We start from the raw sequence: 26579 nt of genomic DNA, 5'->3' as shown, positions 1-26579 counted from the left end.
AAAATTAAATTATTTATTTTATTTTATATAAGAATTTAAAAAAATTATAAAAATTTTGATCTATATCCCGTCACTTATCTAATTATAATCTTTTCCAAATTTCACAGCTAGCCGGCCCTATAAAGTCTCCAATACGTTTGAAATGGTTAAGTAAATTATATGTCTTATATTCTCCACAACAAGACAAATTTAAGGAAATACGTGCGTACACTTTAATTAATTATTAATTTGATGAGGAGAGGACATGAAGCATCCAACAAAGCCATGCCATATTAAATTAGTTTTAATCCCTTTCTTGTGGGCTTCAGTAGTTTTTTTTTCCACATGAGTACCTTTTCCTTGACTATATGTAAAGAAAATTAAAGTTGCAAAGAGGATATTGGATTGGTACGTAACTGCAACTTGCTTAGCCTCTGTCCCATTAATCTTAAGCTATTTGATGTTGAAGTTTTCATAGGCCTCAATTTGTGGATTTGATTCCTTTTCTTAAAGTATTCGATTATAGGTATAAATTATCACTAATGATGATCATGCATGCACGGTCTTAGACTGATCTTAGCTAGCTAGAGAGATCAAACGACTTGAGCCATATCTATCTATCTATATGAGCCGCTAGCTCCACCATTATTTTAGAATAGGACTGTTACATTCACAAAAAAATTATATAAAAACAATTTTATAAATTTAAGTAGTTTCATCTAATCTGTTAGATCTATTTTACAATAAAAGTAATTTTATAATTTGATAAACTACATCAAACTACGTCAATTTGTGAGATTACTTTTATATAATCTCTTTGTGGCTAGAGGATTTTCCTAATTATTTTATTGGCATACTTTATTTCATGTTTCTCATTTTCTTAAGTGCATATTAATTGCTGATTACCCCCTCCCCCCCTTAAAAGTTTGGTAGCTTGTTTTAATTAATTATTCATTACCCCAAATTAATTCGTATTGGTCCCTCCAAATTAGTTTTCATTCTAATTTCAGGAAAACATGTGTGTGTGTGTGAAAATATCTAGCTAGGTACGTAATTTGTAATTTGAGAAAGAGATTGATGAAAAAAAATAAACAATATAAATGATTTTTAATTTAGATAATAATATAGATAGATAATATATAGGAAAAAGGTCTACCTTAATTTATTCTTTTTTAATTTATTTCCTTTCAAAGAAGTGAAAGGTCGAGTAGAACTGGTGAAGTCTAATTACATTAACTCATGATACCAGCTAGCTAGCACCAGAAAGTCTCCAGGCCAGCGAACATATATATATATATATATATATATTATATATATATATGAAAAAAATAGCTAGGGTAGTGAAATTATCGTAGCATTAATAGATTTAATGAAATGAAAATAGATAAATAAAAGAAATAGATAGATGATTAACAGCCAAATATTTTCAAGCGTGGCCGATTTGGTGAAAGTCCCTTCTTCTTCTTCTTCTTCATCCGGCTTTTGCATTTCTTCTGATCATGATTATCATCCTTATCGGCCCAAGTAGTTTTCCCAAGGCGCTGCTTATTAGGATCAGGACGTGCATGCTTCAACTTTTTTGGCACTCCATAATTAGGTTTTTCCTGCGCCAACACCCAACTGATCTATAAATTCTAGATCATGTTATTAAATATATATATATATATATATATATATATATATCTGAACTTACAATATATATAAAATTTACCTGCAGGATTTCTAATGGCCTACTACTCAAAGCGACATGGGATACATGAGATCTCTGATCTCCATGGATGCATGGGAATGTTGAAAGTTGGGAGTGAGGAAGACGATTTTATCTTGATCAATCCTTGGCCGTTGAACAAGTGTCACCAAGTGTTGATATGCTGCTGCTAGATTGCATCTCTAGGCATAGCTACGCGCAGCATGCAGATCGTGATCACATGTACAGATTAATCAACTAGAATTAGCCCTAGCTAAACCAGTTTATAGACAAAATATTCGTGCCAAAATGCTTAAATTATAAACAAACGATGTTAACAAAATAGCATTGATATGCGATCAATTTTTTATTTATTTTTATTTAGTTTACTTGACAATTAAAGCCTATGTTCAAGAGATATCACCCGATCAGCCAGCAGTGACCCTAATTTAAAGCCAGCCTCCTGATCTGCTGCTGCAAAATCCATTGGCATGCATTGTCGACGTCTTTACAGTCGTCCTAAACAGTACTTCATCATGATCTAGTGTCTTCTTTCTATAAGAGGAATTAAAAGAAAATCAAAGAAAAAGGGAAATTATAATTAGGAAAAAAAACATGATGAGGGAGAGAAACTCATCATCATGAATCCCAATTAAAATGATCCAACCTAAAAACAAGAGCTAGCTAGCTAGGTATGGATAAAGGCTTAAGGTTGTTTTCATCTGAGATCTTGTTGAGTATGTCGATGAGCTTTCCACTGATTTTTAAAGCAGTTGCAGTTTCAGTATGCCTCGTACAAGTCATGCGCAGTCTGTTACGCTGCGTGCATGGCACAGGACCGAGAAACGAAGAAATTATTGGTGTAATTCTATAGTTTCCATCGATCAGATTTTTTAAAGTAGCTAGGAAGGTCCATAATCGTAGCTAGATGGATTAATTCCACCCTATGGCCCAATAGTATAGTCTGTATGGCCCGAGAGTTACAATAGTATAGGAAGGTCCATAATCGTAGCTAGATGGATGATCTGTAGTGACTTTGGGGGCCCTTTTTTTTTTTTTTTTTTTTCCATTTGTGCAACATTTCTGATTTCTCCATATTCATTTTGACAAGAGTAATCTTATATACTACATTCTTATTTTATTTTCATCCCACTATATAATATGTGACATATTTATCATCATTAGATAATAAAGAATCATCTAATAGTAATAAATGTGTCAAGAGTCAAGGAAGGTCATGAGGCATGTGCTATCAGGAGGCATGGGGTGTCAGGAAAAGGGACTCAGACACGCAAAGCCAACAGTCAACCCTCACCAACTACCGAGGAGCATGCAGGAAGAGAATGATATAAAAGGGGATGTCCAGACGACTTCAAGCTCTCTCTCTCTCTCTCTCTCTCTCTATATATATCAGATCTTATTCTTCTTTAGCAACCTTTTGAGGAAGACAGCGTCTCCAACAAGAAAAACTTCAACTTTCTTTGTACAGTGAGAAATGAGAGATTGTAAACAAGTATATTATAGCGGACTTTCCCTCCCCAAACGCCCGTGGACATAGGAGATGCCGAACCATGTAAATCTGTGTGTCCCTTACTCTTACTTTCTCTGCACTTGTTTTCTATTCACTTGATATGGGTATATGCATCACCATCGTACAACCTCACTGGAACACTGCTGGGGGGTCCAAACAACATCGATAAAGGCCCAGTCGACTCAGTGAGCTGGAAATGATTCTTTCTCTCTTTTTAGCCTGTTGTGCAACTTTTCCAACGCCAACAGGTGGAGTGCTGTTGAATTATTGCATCATAATTTATTTGGAGTCAATTGTAATGATACATGCACAATAGTTTTTACAATATTTTATACAACCATATTTTAAATGAAGAGTATTTTTATAAACTAATATTACCTTTATAAATTATTTTTCATTTATTTGTACTACTATCTACCTTTTGAAGAATCCATGTAAATGTGAGGGATTGAATTTTTTATCCCTCTCAAGTGAATCCGATATTTTTTATTTTATTTTAAAGAATAAAAAATCTTCATTCATCAATTATGGATAAAATCTGTACATTATTTCTCAATAAGAATACAAATTTTGATGAGCTTTGGATACTCTTCAATCCAAACTACCACCTCTCCTCTTCACATAATAATTCTTGTTTGGCTACTAAGGTCTTGTTTGGATTCAAGAAGACTTTTAACTCATCTCATTTCATTTAATCATTATAATTTTCTCAAGTTTTCAATATATATATATATATATAATAAACAACTCAATTTTTTCCAATCTTAAAAAAAATAATATTCTAACAATATTTTATTGAATTTTCAACTTTTATTTCATCTCATCTCAACTCAACTCAACTCACTATCCAAACCTCTCCTAAATGAGCATCAGTGATTATAGATGTTAACAGTTCAAGCATCACCTTCAAAGATCATTGTGTGTAATCTAATTTCTGAACATAGAACCATAGCTCTCCATAAAGCTTTATTTTATGTTATTTGTAGACTGGTTAGTAACTCTTCATTCACGCATAGTGTTGCAAGTACCTCTCATTTCCAATCGCTTATAATTATACAAGCTCTCATCTTGTTGCTCTTCAAATCTAAAGATGCATCCCAGTTAGATTTGAAGAATTTTTTACATGGTTTCTACCATTTCACTCCTTTGTCTACTCTTCCAGTTGAATTGGTTTGCTTACTCAATATGCCTTGAGCTTGCTAAAAGTCTCCTAATTCTTTTTTTGCTTCAATAATTACTAATTTTGGTTCAAACTTCTTTTCAAAAATGAATTATTCCTTCTATTCCAGATTCTTCTTAAAATAACAACAACTTCATTCACTTTGGGGTGTATGTGGAAACAAGCTTTGAAGGTGAAAAATGTGTTTGCTGGATGTGCACTCAAGTGAAACTCAACCCGTGAGTTCGCTCGAGTCCCACTTGACACCCTGCTCGAACCAATGTTGATTTGGCTTTTTGCTCGAAGCATGCTCGACATGCCGCTCGAACGAAGAACGCTGATTTTGCCAGATTAGGGTCTCCAACGCCGTTTGCTATATATTTGTCATATTTGAATTATTTTGTAAGACTTTTAGCATATTTTTTAGAGAGAATAATTATCTAGTGAGTGTACGTTGTGTGAGAGAACAAAAAGCTCTACAGAATGTGAGTTGAGATTGAGTGATTGTAATCTCATTTGGTTAAAAAGATTTTTGCAGCTCTGTGGACGTAGGCAATTTGCCGAACCATATATATTGTGCGTCATGTGCTTAATTGTGATCGCTTTTACTTTATTTGCTATCGTTATGTGTATGTTTTGCACAACATTTTACAACATTCACTTCATGTGCTTTTAAACTACTCATCATATCCTCCCAAATACTAAAAAAAAGCATCATTTTTCCTCTTTGTTGTGCCTTTTATGAACCGGACTTTGAGCTTCTGCCCAAACACTAGTAGAGGCAACACAACTCCACATAGTATGAAAATTAGTCTCCTTCATTGTCTCACAGATGGGACAATTAATATTATTAGTTAATTTTCTCAAAAATAGCTTATTTTTTGCAGGAAGAGCATCACCGACTGCCTTCCAAATAAAAACTTTAACTCCATTTGGCACATCCACATCCTAGATTTTCTTCCATCCAATAGAGCTCCCTTTACTACCTAATGCTTCTCTTTTTCTGTCTTCTTCTTTTGTTAGCTTCAAAGTAATATGCACTCTTAATTGAAAAAAGACCATTCTTAGTAGGACCCCATATCAATTTATCTTCCAATCCCAAGCTACTAAAAGGCATACTACAAATAATACCTGTCTCTTTTTCTTCAAATATTTCACTAATTAAGAGTTGTGTTCCAGCAACCTTTTTCACTGCCTATGAGCTCCTTAACTTTAACTTGTTAAGAATTCTCATTGGAGATTGTACACTGAATGTACTCGGTGTAGACAACCACTTATCTCCCTAGATATTTATATTACTACCATTTCCTACCCTCCATCTTAGCCCTTCTCTTAGTAAATTTATGAAACCCCCATATACTCCAAATTTGTGATGGACATGCTCCTAGCTTTGCCTCCATGATGGTTCCTCTTTTGTAGTATTTTTCCTTCATACTAGTTGCCAAAGAAGTAGGATTAGTGAGAAGTCTCCAACCTTGCTTAGCCAACATAGCTTGGTTAAAACAATCAATATCCCTGAAACCAAGGCCTCATTCAGCTTTAGAAATACCTATTTGGTCTCGCTTTTTCCATTGAATCTTTCATCCTGTTTCCTATAGCCCCACTGGAATTTAGTCATAATGTCAGTTATTTCTTTACATAATTGCTTTGGAAGCTTAAACACATTTATAGCATATGAAGGGATTGCTTGTATCACAACTTTGATGAGGATATCATTGCCTACTTGGGTGAGAGATTTATTCTTTCAATTATGAACTTATTCCATACTCTCTCTTCGATCCCTCCCAAGGTTTTATATTTTTACTTTCCAACCATTGAGGGCAACCCTAAGTATTTCTTAGAATCTCCACTCAACCTTGCTCCTGATTCTTTCACTATTTGTGCCTTAATATCCCTACTGGTGTTTTTATTCAAGAAAATGTTGGTTTTCTGCATGTTTAAGCATTGGCCTGAAGCTTGTTTATACTATTCTAGCAGATGTGCTACATTTCTCCACTCTCTTAGATTGGCTTTACAAAAAATTATATAGTCATTTGCAAAAAGAAGAAGATTGATCCTAATTCCTCCTTGTGTCACTGATATGCCTTGGATATCACCTTTGTTTTCTGAGAAATTTATCAATGAACTAAGCTCTTCTGCACATAAGAGAAAAATGTAAGGAAATAATGGATTTCCTTGCCTTAATCCCATTGTAGGAACTATTGTTTAACTTGAGTAATTTACTAACACTGAGTAATTTACTGTAGTAACATACCACATAACTAACTCGACCAACTTCTGACCAAATCCTATTTTCTATATAATTCCCTCCAAATACATCAATTCTACCCTATCATAAGCTTTAGAGATGTCTAATTTAAGAGCCATACTTCCTTCTTTGCCTTTTTTCATTTTTTTCATTGAATGTAAAACTTCCTACGCCATAATGATATTGTTAGTAATAAGCCTTCCAGGAATGAATGCACTTTGATTTGAGAAAATAATCATTGGCAACACCTTTTTCAATCTATTAGCAATAGTTTTTGCAATTATTTTATACAACACATTGCATATACTCATAGAATGAAACTCACTAACATACTCAGGTTATTCACTTCAAAGCAATAAAAGTAAGAATTTACATCAGGGACAAATTTATCATCATATAAGAATTTAAGGACAACTGTGCTAACCTCATCCCTACCAAAGCCAGTAGAATTGATAGAAATAGGCCTCAAACCCAATTTGGGGACCTGGGGATTTAAAATGGGTCATTTGATTTAGTGCTTCTTCAACCTCCAATTTGGTGAATCCTTTCTGTAACTCCATATTAGTTTCTACTGTCACTCTTGCCTCCACATGTTGCAAATAGTTCTCAATAGTAGCTGCTATGGGATACATTGTTTAATAGACTTGTGTGTAATGGTTTTGAAAAGCCTGTTGAATCCCTTTTTTATCTATTCTAAGAATTGAATCAAAGTCAATGATATGTGAAATTTGGTTTTTCTTCCTCCTTTGAGTGGCACAAGCATGAAAATACTTGGTCTATCTCCAAATTGGTACCAATTCCTTTTGGCCATTTACTTCCACTTTATATCCACCTACTCTAGCACCACCTACTTCACTATGTAGATTCTTGATCAATTCTACATTATGAGGCTCCTATGTTGCTTGTAACCTTCTAATGAGATCAAATTTATCTTTGATTGCTTTCTCAATCATTGGGCTGCTTTGCTTACTACATCTGGACAGAGCACTACTACAGTAGTTTGTACCAAAGTTTTGAATACCGTTTTAGTGATCATTTTGGTTAAGGCACTAGAATAAAATATTTTTGTATTGGTACTGTTTTGAGATAGTCTATTTATAGATAAATTAATTATATATGTATAAATTATATTTCAAAATAACATCAATGCAAGTTTTAAAAAGTTAAAATATATATTATAAAACTCAATAATGCTTCTAAGTTCTAAATCCAAGTACTAAAAAAAAAATAATCACTCATCTTCGTTACGAAAATAGGAGTAAGAATTTGATTTTCAATTCTCGAGAAAAGAGGATTAAAAAAAGTTAAGAAAATTATAATTTTCAGATGAGAATTGGAGTGAAAATTATGAAAATATACTAAAAATACAAAAATACAAATTTCCTTTGGTATACCAAAAACTGGCCAGTATTGACCGAAAATCACCTAAATGGCCGATATTTGATTTGGTACAAAGCATCTATCTCTCCCGTGTCGGTTAATATTCTGGCACAGTAAATACCGACTGTATTGGCTAGTACAACACGATTTTTAAAACCTTGGTTTGTACTCTTTCCAAATGATGAGAAGATAAAACATTGACGTGTCATTCCTGCTCTATGATATCTACACATTCCTATTTTTTAATCCAACTAGCTTCAATTCTAAAAGCTCCTATACTTTTATACTGCCTACTAAAACCCTTTGTAAAGGAGATTACAAGAGGTCTATGTTCTCAGGCCTAGCTCTTCCCCCTTTCTTCTTATAGTAGAAAAGAATTTCATTAAAGTTCCCAACCCATTAACACAGCTCCAACCACTAACCAAGCTGTGTTAATGGGTTGAAGTCTCTTTAAAAGCTCCCATGATTCTTTTCTTTTCCTCAATTCTGGATGACCATAAAATCCTGCAAGGAACCACATAGTATTTAGATTCTCATCACTAATCTAAACACTAATACGTCTTAAGGAATAATTAAGAACTTCCAATCCTATATATGACTTCCACAAGATTTCTAATCCCCCAAACTTCCAACTTGATCAATTCCAAAACAACCATAAAATCCTAACTTTCTTCTCAGACCTTCCAATTTAGATGACCTAAGCAATTTCTCCATTAAAAACACCACCTTGGGTTTCTTTTCCTTTGTTGGGATGTAAAGGTCTTGAACTGTCTGGAAGTTTTCAAGCCATTTGTAGTTCCAACTGAGTAAACACATTATTCCCGATGGGGCTAGCTAGTAGTCTCCGCTAATGACAAATTCTTTCCACACTTTTCATTATTTTGAGCAACCTAAACTTTTTCCCATCCATTTCCTCAAAAATCCCTATACCTAGATCCAAATTTGAGCCTTTTTTAAGAGAGTGTAAAGATGTGGACTCACATGTACCTCCAATGCCCCAAGCCCTTCGCTTCTAGCTACCCTTTATTAATTCTGACCTTGAACTGTAACAGTCTCATGTTCATTCAATTGGCTCGACTATGTTAAAAGAGCTAACTTTACTTCAGATCTGATATTGGGCATTTTAGTAATTTTATTTGCTAGTGGGCTATGGAAAATGCACCCCAATAGGCCCAAATTAACATTTCTTTCCAGAAGTTTATTTACATTTTCCCCAACTACCTCTAACTCCCCATTGATCCCTTGAGTACTTCCCATACTTCTCTCATTATTTTTCAAGGATAAACCTTGATCTGCTACTTGCCTCATCACATCTACTTTTTTCAAATTACCCCCTCATCCCCCCTATATTGCCGCAATTTTCTCCTACAAACACTGGCTCTTTTGAAGTATTGTGCTTTGGAGGGGCTCTTCCATGCATTGGCTCTGGATTCCATTGGACTGACTGCTTCTATTTGTTGCGATTTATGAAGTTGATTGTTGAATGAATTCCTCATCTCTTTACTAATTTCTTGGAATCCAAACAATTTGCGATGGCTACCAATCTCTACCCTTAACCATAGTCCAAATAGGCTTTCTTTGTCTATGATGTAGTTCCTACTTAGATCACCATTCAAACAACCTTGATCACTATGAACAATTTTACCACATCTAAAGCATATTTTCGGTAACTTCTCATATCTAGTTGGCACCCACATACTTTGTAAACTGACATTTATGGTACAACCCCGAGCTATAGCTTTCCTAAAATCTAATTCAATTTTTACCCTTAAAAGTTTCCCTAGCCCACATTGTCTTCAAACACATCAACTTCAAGAATGCTTCATATTGTGCTACTAATTTGTTCTCCTTTGTGTCAATTCATGGATGCCAATGGAACCCAAAATTGTTCATAATCAAAATTCATTAAGTGTGGTTGCACTATGTCTTCATATTGGTTCAGAACAAAAAGATGATTGTCAAACAACCATGGTCTTCCTTCCATGACAGGATCTCTGTCATATCGAGTTGAAAGATAATAATGTATGTATTCGAACAAATCTCCTTACAATTGATATTCATGTCTATCTTCCACAACTTTAACATAGTGGTTCGAATGACATCTTTACTGATATGTCGTTCAATACAAATTCTTCCGATCAGACTGTGTTCTTCCCACTTATATCCCTCATCTAGTTCATCAACCTTAATCGTTATTTCTGCTTATTCTTCGTCATTAAGCTTCAATTGTTTCCACTAAGCACCTAATTCTTCCATGATTACTCTCTCCGATCACCCACTTGATTATATGAAAGAACCACTCTACTCCTAAGGAGTAGAAAGTGACTACCCCTTCTCCTTGGCTGCCTTACAAAGAAGACGAGAGAGAGAAGACTTTTTTTTTTCACTTAATTGGTAGGTGAATCCGATATTGAATGGCTTAAAACTCATCTCCTGAAATAAAAAATAAAAACTAACAAATATAAGCAGTTGTCTAAGCTATCCAAGATGGAGGAAGTTGAATTGGATAGATGGCACATAACAATACAAGAACATGAAGAGATAAAAAAATTATATGCATCATGGTAAGAGAACATGGAGGGGTCTTTTCTCATACATGATAGGGGGTCTTATGACTTGGGATGAAGCAACTACTTGATCTATCAAGAAATCTCTAGTATGCTGTATTTTTCATTGGAGCATTGCTATTGCGCCATCTGAAACTTATCGTTAAGATGACTTTCTTAATGCACCGTGGCACCATGAGTAGTACCACATGGTTAATTAAAAATATAAAAAATTATATTTAAACTAAAAGGGTGTTCGAAAATACAAAAAGATGAAAACTGAAATTCTAGGCTTCCTCTACCCTTTTTGTATTTAAACATAAAATACAAAAAGATGAAGACTGAAACTGTAGGTTCTTTATACCCCTTTTGTATTTAATTTTTTTAATAAACTACGTAACATCACATAGTGGTGCCACGTCAAGAGTGTCATTTGAACGGTAAGTTCCAAATAGCCAAGTAGCATTATTCTTTATCATTTTTAAAATGCATTTTATTTTGTCTAATTTTGACTCTAAGATTATAAAGAATGGAAAATGATTCCCACAATCCGTTACTCTTGAATAATAAAATTTGAATATTTTTAAGGATAAGATTATGAATGTTTGTTAGGATCCTTGCTTCCACTTTTCTTACATCTTTCTATCAATCAAATTCTTACTTAGGGGATGATTGATGAATTAGATGAGATGAGAATTTTGTGAATTGTAGTAAGATATTTTTTTATAGTAGTAAGATGGTTTATTAATAGTATTGAGATAGTTTTTTAAGTTAAGTATTTATTGAGTTTTGGAAAAAGAGATAAAAAGTTGAATAACAAATATTATAAAATTAAAATATTGTTAGAATATTATTTTGTTTTAAAATTTGAAAAAATTGAATTATTTTTTGTTTGAAAGTCTAGAAAAGTTGTAATGATTAGTTTGAAAGTATTTATATTTGAATAATATTTGAAAAGAAGATATGATGAGATGAGATGAGATGAAAATTATAAAAAAAAAAATGTTGGCTGCCTAAAAGCTTCCCGAAAATACATTCTATCTCTTTCCAATCCTAAAACAAGATTTTTGAGATGAAGAGAAACATAATAATAAAAACAATAGATATAATTGTCATAATTCTTAATGAGAATGAATTTCTAAGAAGTAAAACTTAAAATATTGCATGCCACTTTTTGATAGAGGTATAAATGAGTTACGATTGAGCAATTAGTTGATGGTACGTTATATTATTTTATTTTTATTTAGATAGAACCAAACTCGAATTTATTATCGACTTGTGTATTTTATGTTTATGAAAAATTTATTCATGATTTGACAGATTTAAATATGCTCAATAGCTAGCATAAATTGTTATATATTTTATCTCCTAGGTAATTTATATATCAATTTTAATAAACTAACATTGGTATTTTTTAAACATCTTTATAAGTTAATTAATTAAAAGAATGTCAAGTTCCTTTAGATCAAATGGCATAAGGCCTGGTCTACAAATCGGAGAATCAGGTTCGACCTCCCACCCCTGTATGGAAAAAAAATTAAAAAGTCTGAATTATTTAATTAAACATATTGACTTAAGATTGAATAATATATAATTTGAACTCAATTTAACATTATTCAAAACAGATATTCTTATCATAATTCGCAAACTATAAAAATCATATACAAAATTAACCAGTTGGGTTAAAGAGATTTTTTATTTTGGATAATTCTAGAGAAAAATTTTCTAATATGATAGTCTTTAAAAATTATTTGCACTAGGTGAAATTTGAATCTTAAACCTAAAAAGAGCATACCTTCAAGAAAAGGCTTCTTTCACTTGAGCCAACTACTAGGGTAATTAAAATATTAAGCCTCGTTTCGTTACTAGTTTAGATTAGATGAAATGAGATGCTTTATTAAAAATTGAATAAAATATTATTATTATATTATTTTTATTTTAAAATTTAAAAAAATTAAATTATTTATTATATTTTGTGTGAAAATTTAAAAAAATTTTAATAATTATATGAAATGAGATAAAATAATTTAATTTTGTATAATGAAACCCGCCCTAAATCTGATCCGGTACGAATCCGACTTATCCCGCCCCGGCAATACCAATTAAGATATAAATGCGTGCGTGTGTGTGAGTGAGAGAGAGAGAGAGAGAGAGAGTTGGGCGGAAAAAAAAGAAATACGAGTCTGAAACAGAGCAGTGGATGCTTGAGCCTTGAAACTTGGTGGAGGAGCCAACAGAAACGTTTCCTTGACCGAAATACGGTTCCTTTAGCCCTCCACCTTGTTGAGTTTTGTAGAAAAAGAACCCTAAAAGGATTCACACCACTTGGGAATTTAAACTCTCTAGTACAGGTAAGTTCAATTGTCTTCGAACAAAATACAAAATATTTAGTTGTTGTTTACCCCTCAATCCATACGACCCTTGCATTGGCCAGTGAATCTTTACATTTTCACTTATTTTAGAGAGCCTTCAGTTTTTTATCTGTCTGATTACTGAGAAATACCATGGAAAAGAAACCAAGATAATTCTTTTGATATTAATGAATGGTAAAAGAAGATCCATTAAATTTTCTTGAAAGTTTCTTGCATTCTTTACCAACATAGTCAACATATGCTCTGATAATCGATCATGCTGATTTCTTTTCATTTACCGTTATTTTAGAGTTTCTTGGTGGGGGTGTCATTATCAATAGCCCGCAAGAATTGTTTTTCTTGTATTCGAACAAAAAACTGTATCCTTTGTGTTAATGTATGTTTGTGTTACCCTGGCTGTTGATATAGGCAGGGGTTTTTATTTGATGTCTTAGCTACTTCATGCTACTTTTGCTTCTGTCACTTGTACTTGCTTAATTTTCTTACAATTCTAAATTTCCCGTGGTAAATACTTTGGGTCGTGCGATTACTACTTGTTAATCATTACTTAAAATAGAAATAAAAATCCAGTACTATCTTTGTGATCAAAGCATCATTTTCTTTTCGATTCAGTGTTCCTACATGCTGATTATTACACGTGCGTTGTTGGTAGTTCCCCATGCATGACGTGTCTGAAGATTCTTATTTGAATCAATGTTTTAGGTGCTCTAGCATGTTCCTTCATGTCCCATCCTGTTGTTTGTGATTCACACCTGATATTTCTGCTTCATTGCGCTGTTCTCTTTATTTATAAATTGGTTGTTTGACATTATGTCAGGTTTCTCTCGTTCCTGTAACTTGTATGATTGATTTAGTAAGTATGCTAATGTTGTATTTTTAACCAACTTAATGATAGATTCATTGATTTGGTACTTGGGATTTCTTGGACTTCTAATCGTGATAGCTTGCATTGTATTTCTGATAAGCAGTGATAGCTTGAATTATGTTTAATCATGGTGCTTATTAGATTCATGTGAATGTTTTGTTACAACTGAACCTACAAATCATTGCAATTTCATACCTTTTTAACTCCTTATCTATGGAGTGGACTTCTCTTGTAGTCTCTCTCTCTCTCTCTCTCTCGGTTTGTGTATTTGATGTGTACAGTGTCGTATTCCCACCTTTTCCGGGTAGTCAAAGGTTATCATTTTGCTTTCTAGTGTTTCATCGGTCCCCTCCTTGATTGTTGTCATTTCTCATATTTCAGAATTATAGTTTGTAACTGCCGTTGTTGGATTGGTAATTTTTTCATGATTTTTAGGTGCCAAGTGTGCCGCATGTTCGCGAGTAAGCAGGTATCTGTGAGTCTCGGTCCATGACACAATGGTTAATCATTTCACCCCTGTTTTGGTTAGTGTTGGCCCTTTGTTTTGCAACTCATGATAGGCTGTGCTCTCAATATATTGGAGTGGGAGAAAGGAACTCATGTCTCAACTACATCTAGCTTGAATATGCCTTTCTTCAGTTTTCCTTTTCTTTTTCTTTTCTTTCATTGGTTTGAACAAAGTAGTGGAGATTTTTTGTAAGATTACCAAGTAATCTGTCTTGTAGTATAACATGCACCTTTTATGTTCTTGTCCGCTCTTTTTCTTTCTGTTTATTTTTTTATTTTGTTTTGTTGCGTGCGTCTGTCTTTTATATAAGAGTGATATTCTTGTAGGCACAAGCATGTCTAGCTTGAGGAGGTACCTATGTGATTGATTCAATTTCAATAGCTTGCTTTATGTCTCGATTTTACATTTAAAATCTTAATTTATACTAAGATTTTTCTTATGCGCCGCCGTGTAACTCTGCACCAATGGCTCCCCTGGAGCAACAATGCCTAAGCGAAATCAATCAGTGTAATACCTTTTGTTTTCCCCCTGCTGTTTATTTTTGCTCTAAAGAATGTTTAGTCTGCATGGAGCAATTGAAACGGGAGGTTACTTGTTGTTGCTTACATTAATAGCAGTTTAATGTGTGCTCACACTGCACAATTTTTGTTGCTTTGTATATTCAGTTGATCTGTGCATGGTTGTTACAGAATTTTTTTTCTTCACTCTGCAGTTTGGCTCTAATTTTCAAAGAATTTATTGCAATGTATTGTTAGTTACTTTTGTAAATTCTGCTGGTGCTCAAAATATATTTACCAATTCTAGTTAGAGGTTTGTTACAAGTCGATCTGCTTGTGGCATATATGTTGAGATACAACGTGCATCTTGGATAAGAATATTATTGGCATTCCTATGAATAGGTTATGGCATGCTCAGAACCTGTCCGTGCAGAAAGGATTCCAATACAAGTCAAAGTTATTCCCAGGAAGCCACGGATTCTACTTGCTGCTAGTGGAAGTGTGGCAGCCATAAAGTTTGGCAAGCTCTGCCATTGCTTTTCAGAATGGGCAGAAGTAAGAGCAGTTGCCACACAGGCATCTTTGCATTTCATAGATAGGGTGTCACTTCCCAAAGATGTAGTTCTATATACTGAAGAGGATGAATGGTTTAGTTGGAATAGAATTGGCGATAATGTGCTTCACATTGAGCTGCGACGATGGGCTGATATAATGGTTATTGCTCCATTGTCAGCCAACACACTTGGCAAGGTAATATATTTGAGAAATTTCAGAGAAACAGTCCCCCTTTGAACTTTTACTGTTAATGAGATACAATTTAACACTTTTATTGGACATGGCACACATTTACTCAGACGGTTGATTACTTCACAACCTGGAAATTGAGTAACTCTACTATCCAATTTGGTTGTTGAACAAAAAGGGTTAAAAGAAAGGGGAATGCATGAAAGTGGTTTCTTTTCTTAGTTGAAGCACTTCATAAATCTGAGGGGATGAATGGACATTGGAATAGAGCTGCTTGTCTCATAAGTGCAACAAGGTCACGTTATTCATATTGGGCCCGTCACTGAAAATTAGCTATGTTGCTTGTCTGATCGGTTTAATACGAATACATAAGAAGCTATGAAGAAAATGATATAATGGCATGTATTGAGAGTGAAATTTATGCTCAATAGGCATCTCAAGATACTTTTTTATATGGGATAGAGAAATGTTTCCATACCTTGTGCTTCTTCCGTTCTTTTGTTTACAGTACTGAGCTTTAATGGTTGCTGTTCTGGGTGCATAGGATCCCTTTTTAGCATTGTGACAACCAGGTTACCTTGACCCTGTTGTTAGGCCTTTTTTGTAGGCTTGCAAAATACTAGTCTTCAATAATGCATGTCTGTCTGTCTCTGCTTATTTTTGGGTGTCTAGGAGTGCAGTGATTAATAATTGAGATGTCATCAACGTTGGAACTCGTTTTCCCCTTACATAATTGGGCCCATACTGCATGCATATAGGCTAAGTACAAAGTCTTATGCGAGTATTCTGTACAGTGAGTGTCTATCATCTGAGTTCGACAAGCAGCCTCGTGAATTATTATATGAACATAAGTTAGAGGCCTATAAAGTGAGAATGGAGAGTGCAAGTCTCAATTGTTTTCTAGCAATGAATGTATCTTACGAATTCACATTTGTTTTTAAGGAAAAAAGGGTGGACTGATACCTGTGATTGGTTATAGTCTGAAGTACACATGTACATTTGTACATGTTTATCAAAGTAGTAGATCATGCAAGTCTCAGGGAGATCCTTTTGCCTCTAAGAATGACACATATGGCTGGTTATGCCCTTTTCTCTACTCCCTCTGCATGCCTGTTTGTGTATTTTGTTTGTTATTTTATTTGAATAGTCAAAATTTTTATCTTATTATTTTCCTAGTATGTTTTAAAAGGCATATGATTTGCTCTTATTGTAGATCGCTGGGGGATTGTGCGACAATTTACTAACATGCATTGTCCGAGCATGGGATTACAGCAAGCCATTCTTTATTGCACCTTCCATGAACACAATGATGTGGAAAAATCCTTTCACAGAACGACTTCTCATATCAATTGATGAACTTGGGATTTCTCTCATTCCGCCTGTCACTAAGAGGCAGGCATGTGGGGATTCTGGCAACGGTGCAATGGCTGAACCTGCCGATATCTACTCAACAGTAAGGCTTTTCTTCGAGTCAAAGATTCGACAGGATGGCAGTAATATTCAGCAACTAGCATTGTAAAGCAGGAATTTAGTGATCTTTTAAGAGCAAAAGAAGCTGGCTTTTTTAGGGGCGATGGAAGAGGTTGGTTGACTTGCATAACAGGCTAGTTTGGTTGTGATCATTTTGTCTTTTATTGGGTGGGTTTTTGTTTTTACATATATTGGTTGTCTTTCTATCATACGGTATGTACATCTAGAAAAAGAGTTGATTTGAGCTGCAAGTTGCAAATGGTACGCATGCACTTCTATTCTTTCTGCCTTAGTTGGAAATTGGGTGAAAGTTTTTTAAAATGATTTGAATTCTCCTCAAAAAGTGGGTACTTGGAGACTTAAAAGTCCGGAGCTAGGGCTGTCTTCCCTCTCTCTCTCTCTCTCTCTCTCTCTCTCACATACACACACACAGAATGCCGTTGGTGATGCTGATTATCAATAGAAATTCTGTGTTTTTTTTTTCTGTTCCCATTGTTTTTGTTTTGTCTTTTTTTGCAGATAGGGGATTTGAGTCCTTTAGATAACAGTGTCGATGTCAGTTAGACCGAAGGCCAAGAAAGTAGTTCTGTTTAGTTGAACATCATCATCTCTTCAAATTCAGTACTCAAATCTCATCTCCTAATCATTGATTAGTATCATTATTGAGTGCTGAAATATTGAATCAGTTTGGTCCACATTTCCAATTGCAGAATTGTTTTGCACACAAAAAAGGCAAAATTTACAAATAAAAGTTTGCAAAAATTGGAAAAAAAATTGTGTTTGTTTTAGCAGCTCTACCTACCTAATTATTGGAGCACTGTAGTACCTGTGTAGCCATAAGACAAGGAAAAGGATAAATCCGTTGATTGATGAGAAAAAAACAGTCAATAGTTTTGTATGTCTTTCATGTCGATGTGTTATGATAAGGTAACTTGGTAAGACAACAATAATCTCCAGTCCAACGTCCAACAAAACCTCTCGTTATCTTCTGAAACATGTAAAATCACCAAATAGGTTTTAGCTAAAGCTGGTTGTAGAATTCTTCATGTATGATGGGTAAAAGAAAGTTAAAATTCCTAAATACAAGTATATAATGGTAAAGTGGGGCAGACCTTGTGAAGTCATTTATCACAACTATGGCCAAGCCTTGACTGAAACGTGGAAACAAAACCCTCGTGGGGGAACCTTCTTGGCACCAAAAGTTCTATATGTCCACCATCTAATGTGCTCACATAAAAGTTCATATCCGAGAACATCTTATAAGCAAGGTTCAGCAACAGGTGCCTTTATATATCAAATGATGAAAGAATGTTTCTTCCAGCAACCAAATGAAATTACAGATTGCAAAGAGCTTGTCAGCATTGCAAAACAATCTCTCGAACGGCTAACATTAAATTCTTGGAGTGATTGCTTTGAGATATAAGCAAGATCCAAACATGAAGACATTCAACCAAATCCTCAACCAATAACCCTAGAAGAAGCGATTATCCCAAACTTGATTTTGTCACCTCATATGCCAAGAAGCATGCAGCATTTGCAGGAACACTTCGGGCCATGGCAGGTCCAAAGCCCTTGTACAGGCCTTTCACACCCTCTGAGGCCAGGATCTTTCTAAAAGCATCAATGGAGCCAGAGAACTTAGGATTTTTGTAATCATCTACCTGAATTACACTCTTGACAACATCAGTTGGGTAGACCGACACCCAGAAGGAAGCTCCAGCTAGACCTCCAGCCACAATCAAAGAGCCTCTTCCCAACTTAGAAGTGTCTTGACCACCAGCAAAAAACTGCTTCAGAGCTTCATAGACACCAAACATAGCAGCATTTCCGGGAACCTCACGTGCCATAGTAGGAACCAATCCTTTGAAGAGACCTCTTACACCACCTTCTGATCTGAGAACGTGCCTGGCTACATCCATTGGCCCTCCATACTTCACTGTCACACTGGCTGAACTGGAATCTGCCAATGCACTCTGGGCTTGCAACCTGTTCTTTACAATATATCCAATAACAAGTAAGGTTGAAGGTTTGGAAAATTCTCCCATAGAATTAAAAGATATCTAAGTTCACTCTCAGGGACTTCAAAATCAGATCACACGATACAAGGATAGAGAAAGTAATGACTGTTGTACTGACCTGCACTTGATCAATTCAGTAGGGCAAGCTAAAACAGAAACGGCAACTCCAGCCCCTGCCCCACAGATGATTTGCTGATTAACCGTAAGGGGAGCACCTGGTTGAGATCGCAATAATGCCTCCATTTGTCCCCTCACACTGAAGAGGACAGCGTTGAAGGCAGCCACAGTGGCCAGTGGAGCCCCCATACCCTTGTACAAACCTCTAGGGCCTTCAGCAGCTACTGTTTGCCTGACAGCATCCATTGCACCTGCATACTTGAGAGTTTGGCCTGGAAGTGGAGCAGGCTGGCTCTGGAGCTTGACCTTAATGGTGTCAAAGGGATGTCCGACAATCAATTGTGCTGCTCCTCCAACAGTCCCAGCAGCCAAATCCTTTGCGACATCCCCCATCTGAAAATTTCTATGTTACAAGGGAACAGTTGCAAATGCACACAAGAATAAATATTGGGAATAAAAAAGCATATCTAGCTTATAATAAAAGAGAAACTTTTATGAATGTAACAAACAGTGCTGAGAATATTTCTACTTAGAGCTTAGGGCTTGTGACAGAAAATGAGTACAGTTTTCCATTTGCATCCATTCAAAAATAAAAGATAATGCAACGAGATGAAACGAGTAGGAATGGGTGTATTGGTTCTGCATTAGCAGATGAAATATTGCAAAAAAGGAATCACTGTTGGAAAAAAATATTCTTATAGGGACATAGAAGGAATAAGGAATCTAACAGATAACATAAACCTCACAAACTGATCTCTATTGGAAGTTGTTATCTTAAACTACTAAAAAACTACTAGTTTGTCCGAGAAATTTCCTAACATTAAGAAGAAACAACACTAACTGTTGAACTGGCCTTTGCTAGAAACAACAAAAAATCACCTGCAACAGATCCTACGCTTTCCAACAGCAAATAAACCTAAATAATGCCCTCTAGTACGCTGCCTGTGAGGTATCATTTTGAATGTGTTGAAAATTATAAGGAGAAATAATATAAATCCATAAACCCACGCAAATAAATTGAAAAACCATCTCTCCTTGGCAGATATCATTTTCCCAGAGAGTTAGTATGCTCACTCAACTGAGGCTCTTTCAACTGTCAGCTAAAACATACTCAACAGACAAATTTTGTTAAACTTTCAAATTAATCACATGATTGAATCCACTGAAATTTTTATACAGCCCGACAGAAACAAGCTAGCAATCATAACCAAGTTCATTCCCTACTCTTAACAATTCAAAATTCAATCATGATTGCTCAACCGCCTGGTTAAGGTTCACATTGATGTGGTATCACAGTGTGGCATAAGTTTTCAAAATCTTTGCCAACATTCAACCCTTTCAAGAGCAGCTGAAACAATGTCAGTGTGTATGGAAAAGAATTGGAGTTCCAGAGTGTCGAGCTTGTAACAACAAATGTCAGAGACATACGAGTTTTGTTAGGCACATAAAAGAAGATGGACTATGTAGAATTGACCTTGAGTGAAAATTCTGCAGCTCAAATATATCTTGAGCTGGCCTCATCCTAAATACAAAAAGATTAAACAGCCCAATACTTGGTTGGGCGGCTGGTTTACAATTCTACAGGACATGTGAGTTGGAATATTTAAAGCCTAATATCTGGCTGAAGCATGTGTAATATCACCAGTATTGGACTTGATGGCTTTTAATATCTTTAAGGAAAAATAATCTAAACAAGGGGCCCTCAAACTTTTCAAATCAAGAACAAAAAATATGATAGAATATTAGTTGCAGAAATTCATACTTGTAATAGATTAAATATATTAACAAGTTGTTTAGGTCGTTTGATAGAAGAGAAAGGATGGGAACATAAAATGGAGAGAAGGAAATGGGAGGGTGGATAGTATCTATCCATTGTCAAGTAGTTTCTCTCCATTGCCCTTGCCTAGAGACCAACGCTTTAAAACATGGAATTGCATGTCATTGTGCGCGCGCACGCCCACACATGCTTGACATACTTCCCTATTCATTGAAATCCCTTTTGACATACTTCCCTATATATATATGCTTGACATACTTCCCTATCCCTAATTCTTCTGTTAGAATGAATTAGAATCCCTCATTTCTAGCCATCAGAGACAAATGTTATGAAAGCTACAGTTTTTGCATTTAGCTGTGGTGTTGATGGAAAGTAGAATTTAGAACCCATACATAATAATCATCCTAATTTACAGACAAACTAGTGCAGGGAATGAAACTTTATGCTGCATTCATTTTCTTGTTATTTACCCAAACTAATGCAAAAACTACTTTGCTCTTTAAAGTTCTGAGGATGCCCATGTGACTAACAAACGAAACCACAACATATCCTTTCGAATTCAAATCCCCTTTTTTGATACGTAAATACACATACCAGTTGGGATAGTTTTCCAAGCTTCGAGTAAAATATCAGATTAAAAATAAAGAAACATGAAGGAAGAGTGCAAAACAGGACGTTTGGAGATAAAATAAGATCTTAAACATAAGTACAATTCCAGATTCCTGGGATGCTTGATCGATATTAGCTGCAAGATCAATTTCTCACCATGGATGCCTGATTATAACTGGCTTTCCGATACCGATAAAAATTATACAGTAAGTAAAGATCTCTGTGCTTCTAACTACGCATCCATGATCTCACCGAAATAAAAAAACACACCAACAAATTCATACACGCTAAAACGAAATCTGACAGCTTCTACTAGCGGACCAATTCTTCGTTTGCATTAAATATGATGAAGTTTCAGTTTATGCGGTTACATGTCACTGTCATCTAATGTGAATTCATATTGTTTTCAAATCAATCCAGAATGATACGCAAGAAATGGCAACTATTAGCACTTCTCTGTCTGGAATTGGTTTTGATGGATTATCTCGGAAACGAAAAGAAGTTGGTCAAATTCATTACATTTGCAATTAAACGTGTTTTTCAAACAGAACAGAACCCATAACAAATATAAAGGGACGCAAACTACTTGAATAAAACCAGGAAACTTACTGGAGCGGATTTTCACCGTGTCTGAGAGAATCCAACCAAATAAGAGCAAAAACAATCGGAACCTAATAAATACCAAGAATCTGGCCGCGTGTCTCAAAAAATCGAATCTGATTAAAAAGAAAAAGAAAATCGATTAATGGGTCCTTAAAAAGCAGGAGTAGGACGATAGTCTGAAAGGGGTTTCGAAGGAATAACACAACCTGGAAATAAGCAAACAACGAAAGGGAATCGAATCGTAGCGCAGGGACTGACTGAGAGACACGAGAGAAAGAGAGAGGTTGGGTACGACAAAAAGGAGGCCACTTCTGGTCTCAAACCCGTGCGGGTGTCTCTATCTCTGTGCGACGGTCCAATGGGAAATGTACCTATTTTTATAGTGTCCGTATGTTGCAGGGAAGAAGAGACAGGGTGTGTGCATGCGCGTTTCTGGGGTTGGTGAGATGAAGCGATTGTACAGCGATTGTACATCCACTATCATCTGGATCTGCCCCCACGAACTTTGCTTTCAGTGAAGGTTGGTCCGAGTCTGAAATCAATACCAAAAATGCAGTATAATTAGAAGTTAGGTTCTCTGAAAAGAGCTGGAAGAGAAAAACTTCAGACAATAAATATACAAAAATAAATTTATAAAATAAATTATAAAATTATTTTTATTTCTAAAATAAATTTAACGAATTATATAAATTTTTATCTATTTATATATGAATTTATATTAATTTCATTCAATTATTAGTGAATGATTCAATTCAATGGAATATGAAATCAAAATTCAATTGCAAATGCCGTTGATGGGGATGAATCAATGTTCCTTTTGGTATGAATTATTAATAAATAATTTGATTAGCCTGTTCCTTTTTTATTTTATTCTTTTACCTACATAAATTTCATTCTATTCCATTAAAAAGGACAAAGGTATTAGCATTTAACAGGTTAAGGTGAAAGACTACCAAGCAATGTTTTGAATACCGTACCGGATGGCGTACCGGTCAAGACACTGGAATGAAATATTTCGGTACCGGTACCGTTTCGTGTACCGTTTCGGGATAGTCGATATATGAATAAATTATATATATAAATATATATAACAATTATATTCTAAAATAATAGTTTATATATGAATAAATTATATATAAATACATACATACATATAAATTATAAATAGTCTAGTCTAAATTGGGGGTCAAAAAATGAACTTGTAGTTTGAAAAAATGAAAAAAAAAAAAAAACACAGGCCGAAATATCGGCCGGTATCGGCCGAAATATAGGTCGGTACAGGCCGAAATTTAAGTCGAAACGGCCGGTACCGTCCGGTAAGGCCGGTATTTTGGCCGGTACGGAACATATATAGTACCTGTACCGGCCGGACGGTCGAAACGAAAAATTTCGGCCGTACCGGCCAGTACGGTACGAAATTAAAAACATTGCTACCAAGTCCTATTATACAGTGCAAAAGTAAAATTTGGATAGACCGATGATTCATTACAAAATCAATAACTGAATTTTTGTTTATTTATAAAGAGTAATGTTACGTACAGTCGTAGAATGTGCAAGCACCGTGCAGTCGTTTTGAAAAAGAGTGAGGTCCACTATTAAAAAATTAATTTCTTTTCATGTGGGTCCTGTATTTATTCATTTTTTTCAAAACGATTGCACAGCGTTTGTACACTCACGACTGCAAGTATTATTTCTCATTTATAAATGGTCACGTCAGTTTTTGACATTAGCAATATTGATACCTAAGACTTTTTTTTTTTAAGATAAATTTTATACATCAATCATTATTTACTTCACACTTCATACTTATAGTTTTTTTTATTGAGTGTAGGAATATTTTTTATAGAATGTAGGGATGTTTTTCATAAAATGTGAAATGTGGGGTGTGGAGTAGTAAATAGTATCTAATGAAAATATTTTTTTTTAATTGCAATTAATTACTTTTGTCCATCATAGTCTAATCGGTTAAGGATATAGAAAATATGATATTTTTTTAGAGGAATTCTATACATCATTCACTATTCACTCTCATACTCTGCATCTATAGCTTTTTCATAGAATGTGACCGTGTGATGGTGTTTTTTATAAGGTGTGGAGGTATTTTCATTAGATGTAGGGTTTGGGATAGTGAATAGTAGCTAATGATAAGAATTTTTTATTTTTTTTTGTTAGAGAAAATATGACATTTGATAGTGAATCAAAAGCCGACTCATATCATTCTTATTACACACCATATGAATTTATCATAAAAATAGAAAATACTTTAAGATTCTAAAATATTTAGAAAATGGAAAGATTTAAAAAAAATTAAATCTTAAATCACGAATAAAAATAACAAAAAATTAAATTGAAAAAGATAGAGGGGGACTCCACCCCAACCCCATTTATAAGGGTTTGCACCCCCTTATAGGGTGGTTTCGACATCATCGCCAGGTATAGAATATAGGTGGGGGAGGCTCAGTCTTTGTGGAATTTAAGCTAATTGTGTGCGTCTCCAAACCTTTAAACTCAACCTATAAATATTTAGGCAATAATGTAAAATTCCTTAACTGTTAAACATCATGCGTGATATGTTTCTTGCATGAAAATCTCAAGGTATCTAAGTCTCTTGGCTGTCACAGTTCCTCATCTACCTTACTCGCCTATCACTACATTTACTAGATACAATACTTATCGAGCACTGGCTTGCTCGGTGCAGTGTTCACCAAGCAGTGCTTGCTCGGTTTGGTGCTCGCCTTACTCGCCCACTCTTCCTCGTTACTCACCTAATCTTGCTTTCCTTCTATGTGACACCACTCAACCTGAACCTAAGTTCCTCGTGTTTCAAACACTAATTTGAAACATTCTAGGGTTCGAGACTACTCCTATGGCATGTGAAATGCCTACAATCCTAAATCACTAATGGACTATGTGTAACACACTCTCATGCACATCGATCATGCAAGTTGTTTAACTGTAATCCAATGTGAACTCTCTTTCCTTTTAGTTAATACTAATATGTCATGATATGCTTATGGATCTAATGCATATAGTGAAGGAAGAGAGTATTTACCTGGGCAAATCAAAAGGGTTTTGGCTTTGAAACCCTAGTTTTTTGTGGCTCAAAAGCTAGTTTTGGGCAGCTCCAACAAACCTCGATGGTTGTGTCATAGAGTGGAAGTAGTTAAGAGACATGGTGTCGTTATGGTGTTGTTAGTGGTGGTTGATGATGTGCATGGCATGGACATGTGTGTGAGTGCTCGGGCATGCAGTGGCTCAACCCATTGCATGTGCATGTGCGAGAGGGTGTGGGAAACAAGGAGACTTACTGACTACAAGGGTAGCACGCAGCATGAAAGGGCTCGGGTATGGTGGCCGAATGAATGTAATGTAGAGTGTTTAGGGAGCCACATTGATGCACAAACTTGGGTAGCAAAGTGTGTAGGTCGTTCCCTAGGGTCAATAAATAGGGTTTGGAGGAATGGAACTTTTAGTATTATAGGCTTAATGAGATGTCCGAGTGGAACTTGGAGTCATGGTCAACCTAGGAGTTTTGGTTAGGCTAGATGATTTGTAGTTGGAGTGGGACTAGACTTCGTGCTTTCAATTAGAGGTGTAGTGCAAGTAGGTTTTAGCCTAACCAACAAGGCTCTTTCCCGTAAACTATCAATGGGCTTGGCAAGCATAGTGCTTGGGCTTGCTCGCCCTCTGTCAGCCTAGTGGGCTTGGGCCTAATTTTTGCTCTAACCCAATTACACTTTCTAAAAATAGAAACCCCTAATTCAATTATAACACTATCTTTCCTAGTTTAGAAGTCTCCAAAGTTATGGATGTTATATATGGAATATTAATATTAGTATTTGACTACTTAATATATCAAGCTATTAAACTTTTTTTTTTGTTGATATGTAATTTTATTTTATTAAAATGTTAATGTTTTATATTATTGATTTGGATATTGATAACAAAATATTTTATCATGAATCCAGTTATAATTGTGAATGATTTATATAATTATCCATGTATTATATGTGAAATTATATTAATTCGATTAAAAACTAAACATATGGGTTAGCTCAACCCATTATATGAAATGGGTTAAAAGGGTTTAAGTAGATTAAACGGGTTGAAACTGGTTAAACGGGTTGAAATTGATTAAACTTGTCGTATCTAGGTTAACCCAATAAATGTTAATTACTAGACAGGTTAAGCGGATCATGTCATATCATCCGTTATTTATATAGGTCGAGTTAGGGCTTTAGGGTTTGACTTGTTTAATTAAATGGGTTGTGATCAGATTGACTCATATAGTCTAATACTCATGACTTAACATGACACGGATACAATTTGCAAATATAAATTGCCACCCATACCGTCTAGGCCCCTCTTGTTCGGTTCCTAACAGATAAGGTGTTACTATGGTTACGACCAAATAAAGAAGCTACCTTCAGTTGCTTCCTCTTACCTTTTTTACTAGCTAATATAAAAAT

At 35.0% G+C, this 26579-nt stretch overlaps 2 protein-coding genes and 1 long non-coding RNA gene across 6 annotated transcripts; 1 reads left to right on the top strand and 2 right to left on the bottom strand.

Annotated features, from left to right (window-relative positions):
* Positions 1–1375: 1375 nt before the first annotated feature.
* On the bottom strand, positions 1376–2260 carry LOC108994032. The gene is made up of 3 exons (XR_004800889.1): positions 2091–2260; positions 1691–1879; positions 1376–1583 (listed from the first exon to the last, which is right to left on the bottom strand). It is a non-coding gene; the product is annotated as an uncharacterized LOC108994032 (long non-coding RNA).
* Positions 2261–12686: 10426 nt separating this feature from the next.
* On the top strand, positions 12687–17316 carry LOC108994021 (probable phosphopantothenoylcysteine decarboxylase). 2 transcript variants are annotated; one of them, XM_018969092.2, is made up of 4 exons: positions 12687–12881; positions 14203–14236; positions 15175–15522; positions 16730–17316. In XM_018969092.2, the coding sequence occupies exons 2-4, from the start codon at positions 14219–14221 to the stop codon at positions 17033–17035; spliced, it is 672 nt and encodes a 223-aa protein (XP_018824637.1). In that variant the 5' UTR covers positions 12687–12881; positions 14203–14218; the 3' UTR covers positions 17036–17316. The 2 variants fall into 2 exon arrangements, with proteins under 2 accessions (XP_018824637.1, XP_018824639.1); XM_018969094.2 differs by lacking the exon at positions 14203–14236.
* An 846-nt stretch (positions 17317–18162) lies between these two features.
* Positions 18163–22696, bottom strand: LOC108994086 (mitochondrial carnitine/acylcarnitine carrier-like protein). 3 transcript variants are annotated; one of them, XM_035687858.1, is made up of 4 exons: positions 22317–22693; positions 22117–22223; positions 19123–19514; positions 18163–18972 (listed from the first exon to the last, which is right to left on the bottom strand). In XM_035687858.1, exons 3-4 carry the CDS (start codon positions 19512–19514, stop codon positions 18471–18473), a joined length of 894 nt encoding a protein of 297 aa, XP_035543751.1. In that variant the 5' UTR covers positions 22117–22223; positions 22317–22693; the 3' UTR covers positions 18163–18470. The 3 variants fall into 3 exon arrangements, with proteins under 3 accessions (XP_035543751.1, XP_018824721.2, XP_018824720.2); XM_018969176.2 differs by having other exon boundaries at positions 22117–22696; XM_018969175.2 differs by having other exon boundaries at positions 19123–19524; positions 22117–22676.
* Positions 22697–26579: the final 3883 nt, after the last annotated feature.

The sequence above is a fragment of the Juglans regia genome, chromosome 2, assembly GCF_001411555.2.
Source record: "Juglans regia cultivar Chandler chromosome 2, Walnut 2.0, whole genome shotgun sequence".
NCBI lineage: Eukaryota > Viridiplantae > Streptophyta > Magnoliopsida > Fagales > Juglandaceae > Juglans > Juglans regia.
Note: the sequence above shows the minus strand (reverse complement) of the source record. Positions and strands in the feature narration are given on the sequence as shown.

Excerpts from the sequence above, each read along its gene's own strand:
- LOC108994021 (XM_018969092.2), top strand. Across the intron at positions 15,523-16,729 it reads CAGCCAACACACTTGGCAAG|ATCGCTGGGGGATTGTGCGA; the intron begins GTAATATATTTG and ends CTCTTATTGTAG.
- LOC108994086 (XM_018969176.2), bottom strand. The coding sequence starts at position 19,514 with ATGGGGGATGTCGCAAAGGATTTGGCTGCTGGGACTGTTGGAGGAGCA. Across the intron at positions 18,973-19,122 it reads ACTGAATTGATCAAGTGCAG|GTTGCAAGCCCAGAGTGCAT; the intron begins GTCAGTACAACA and ends TGTAAAGAACAG.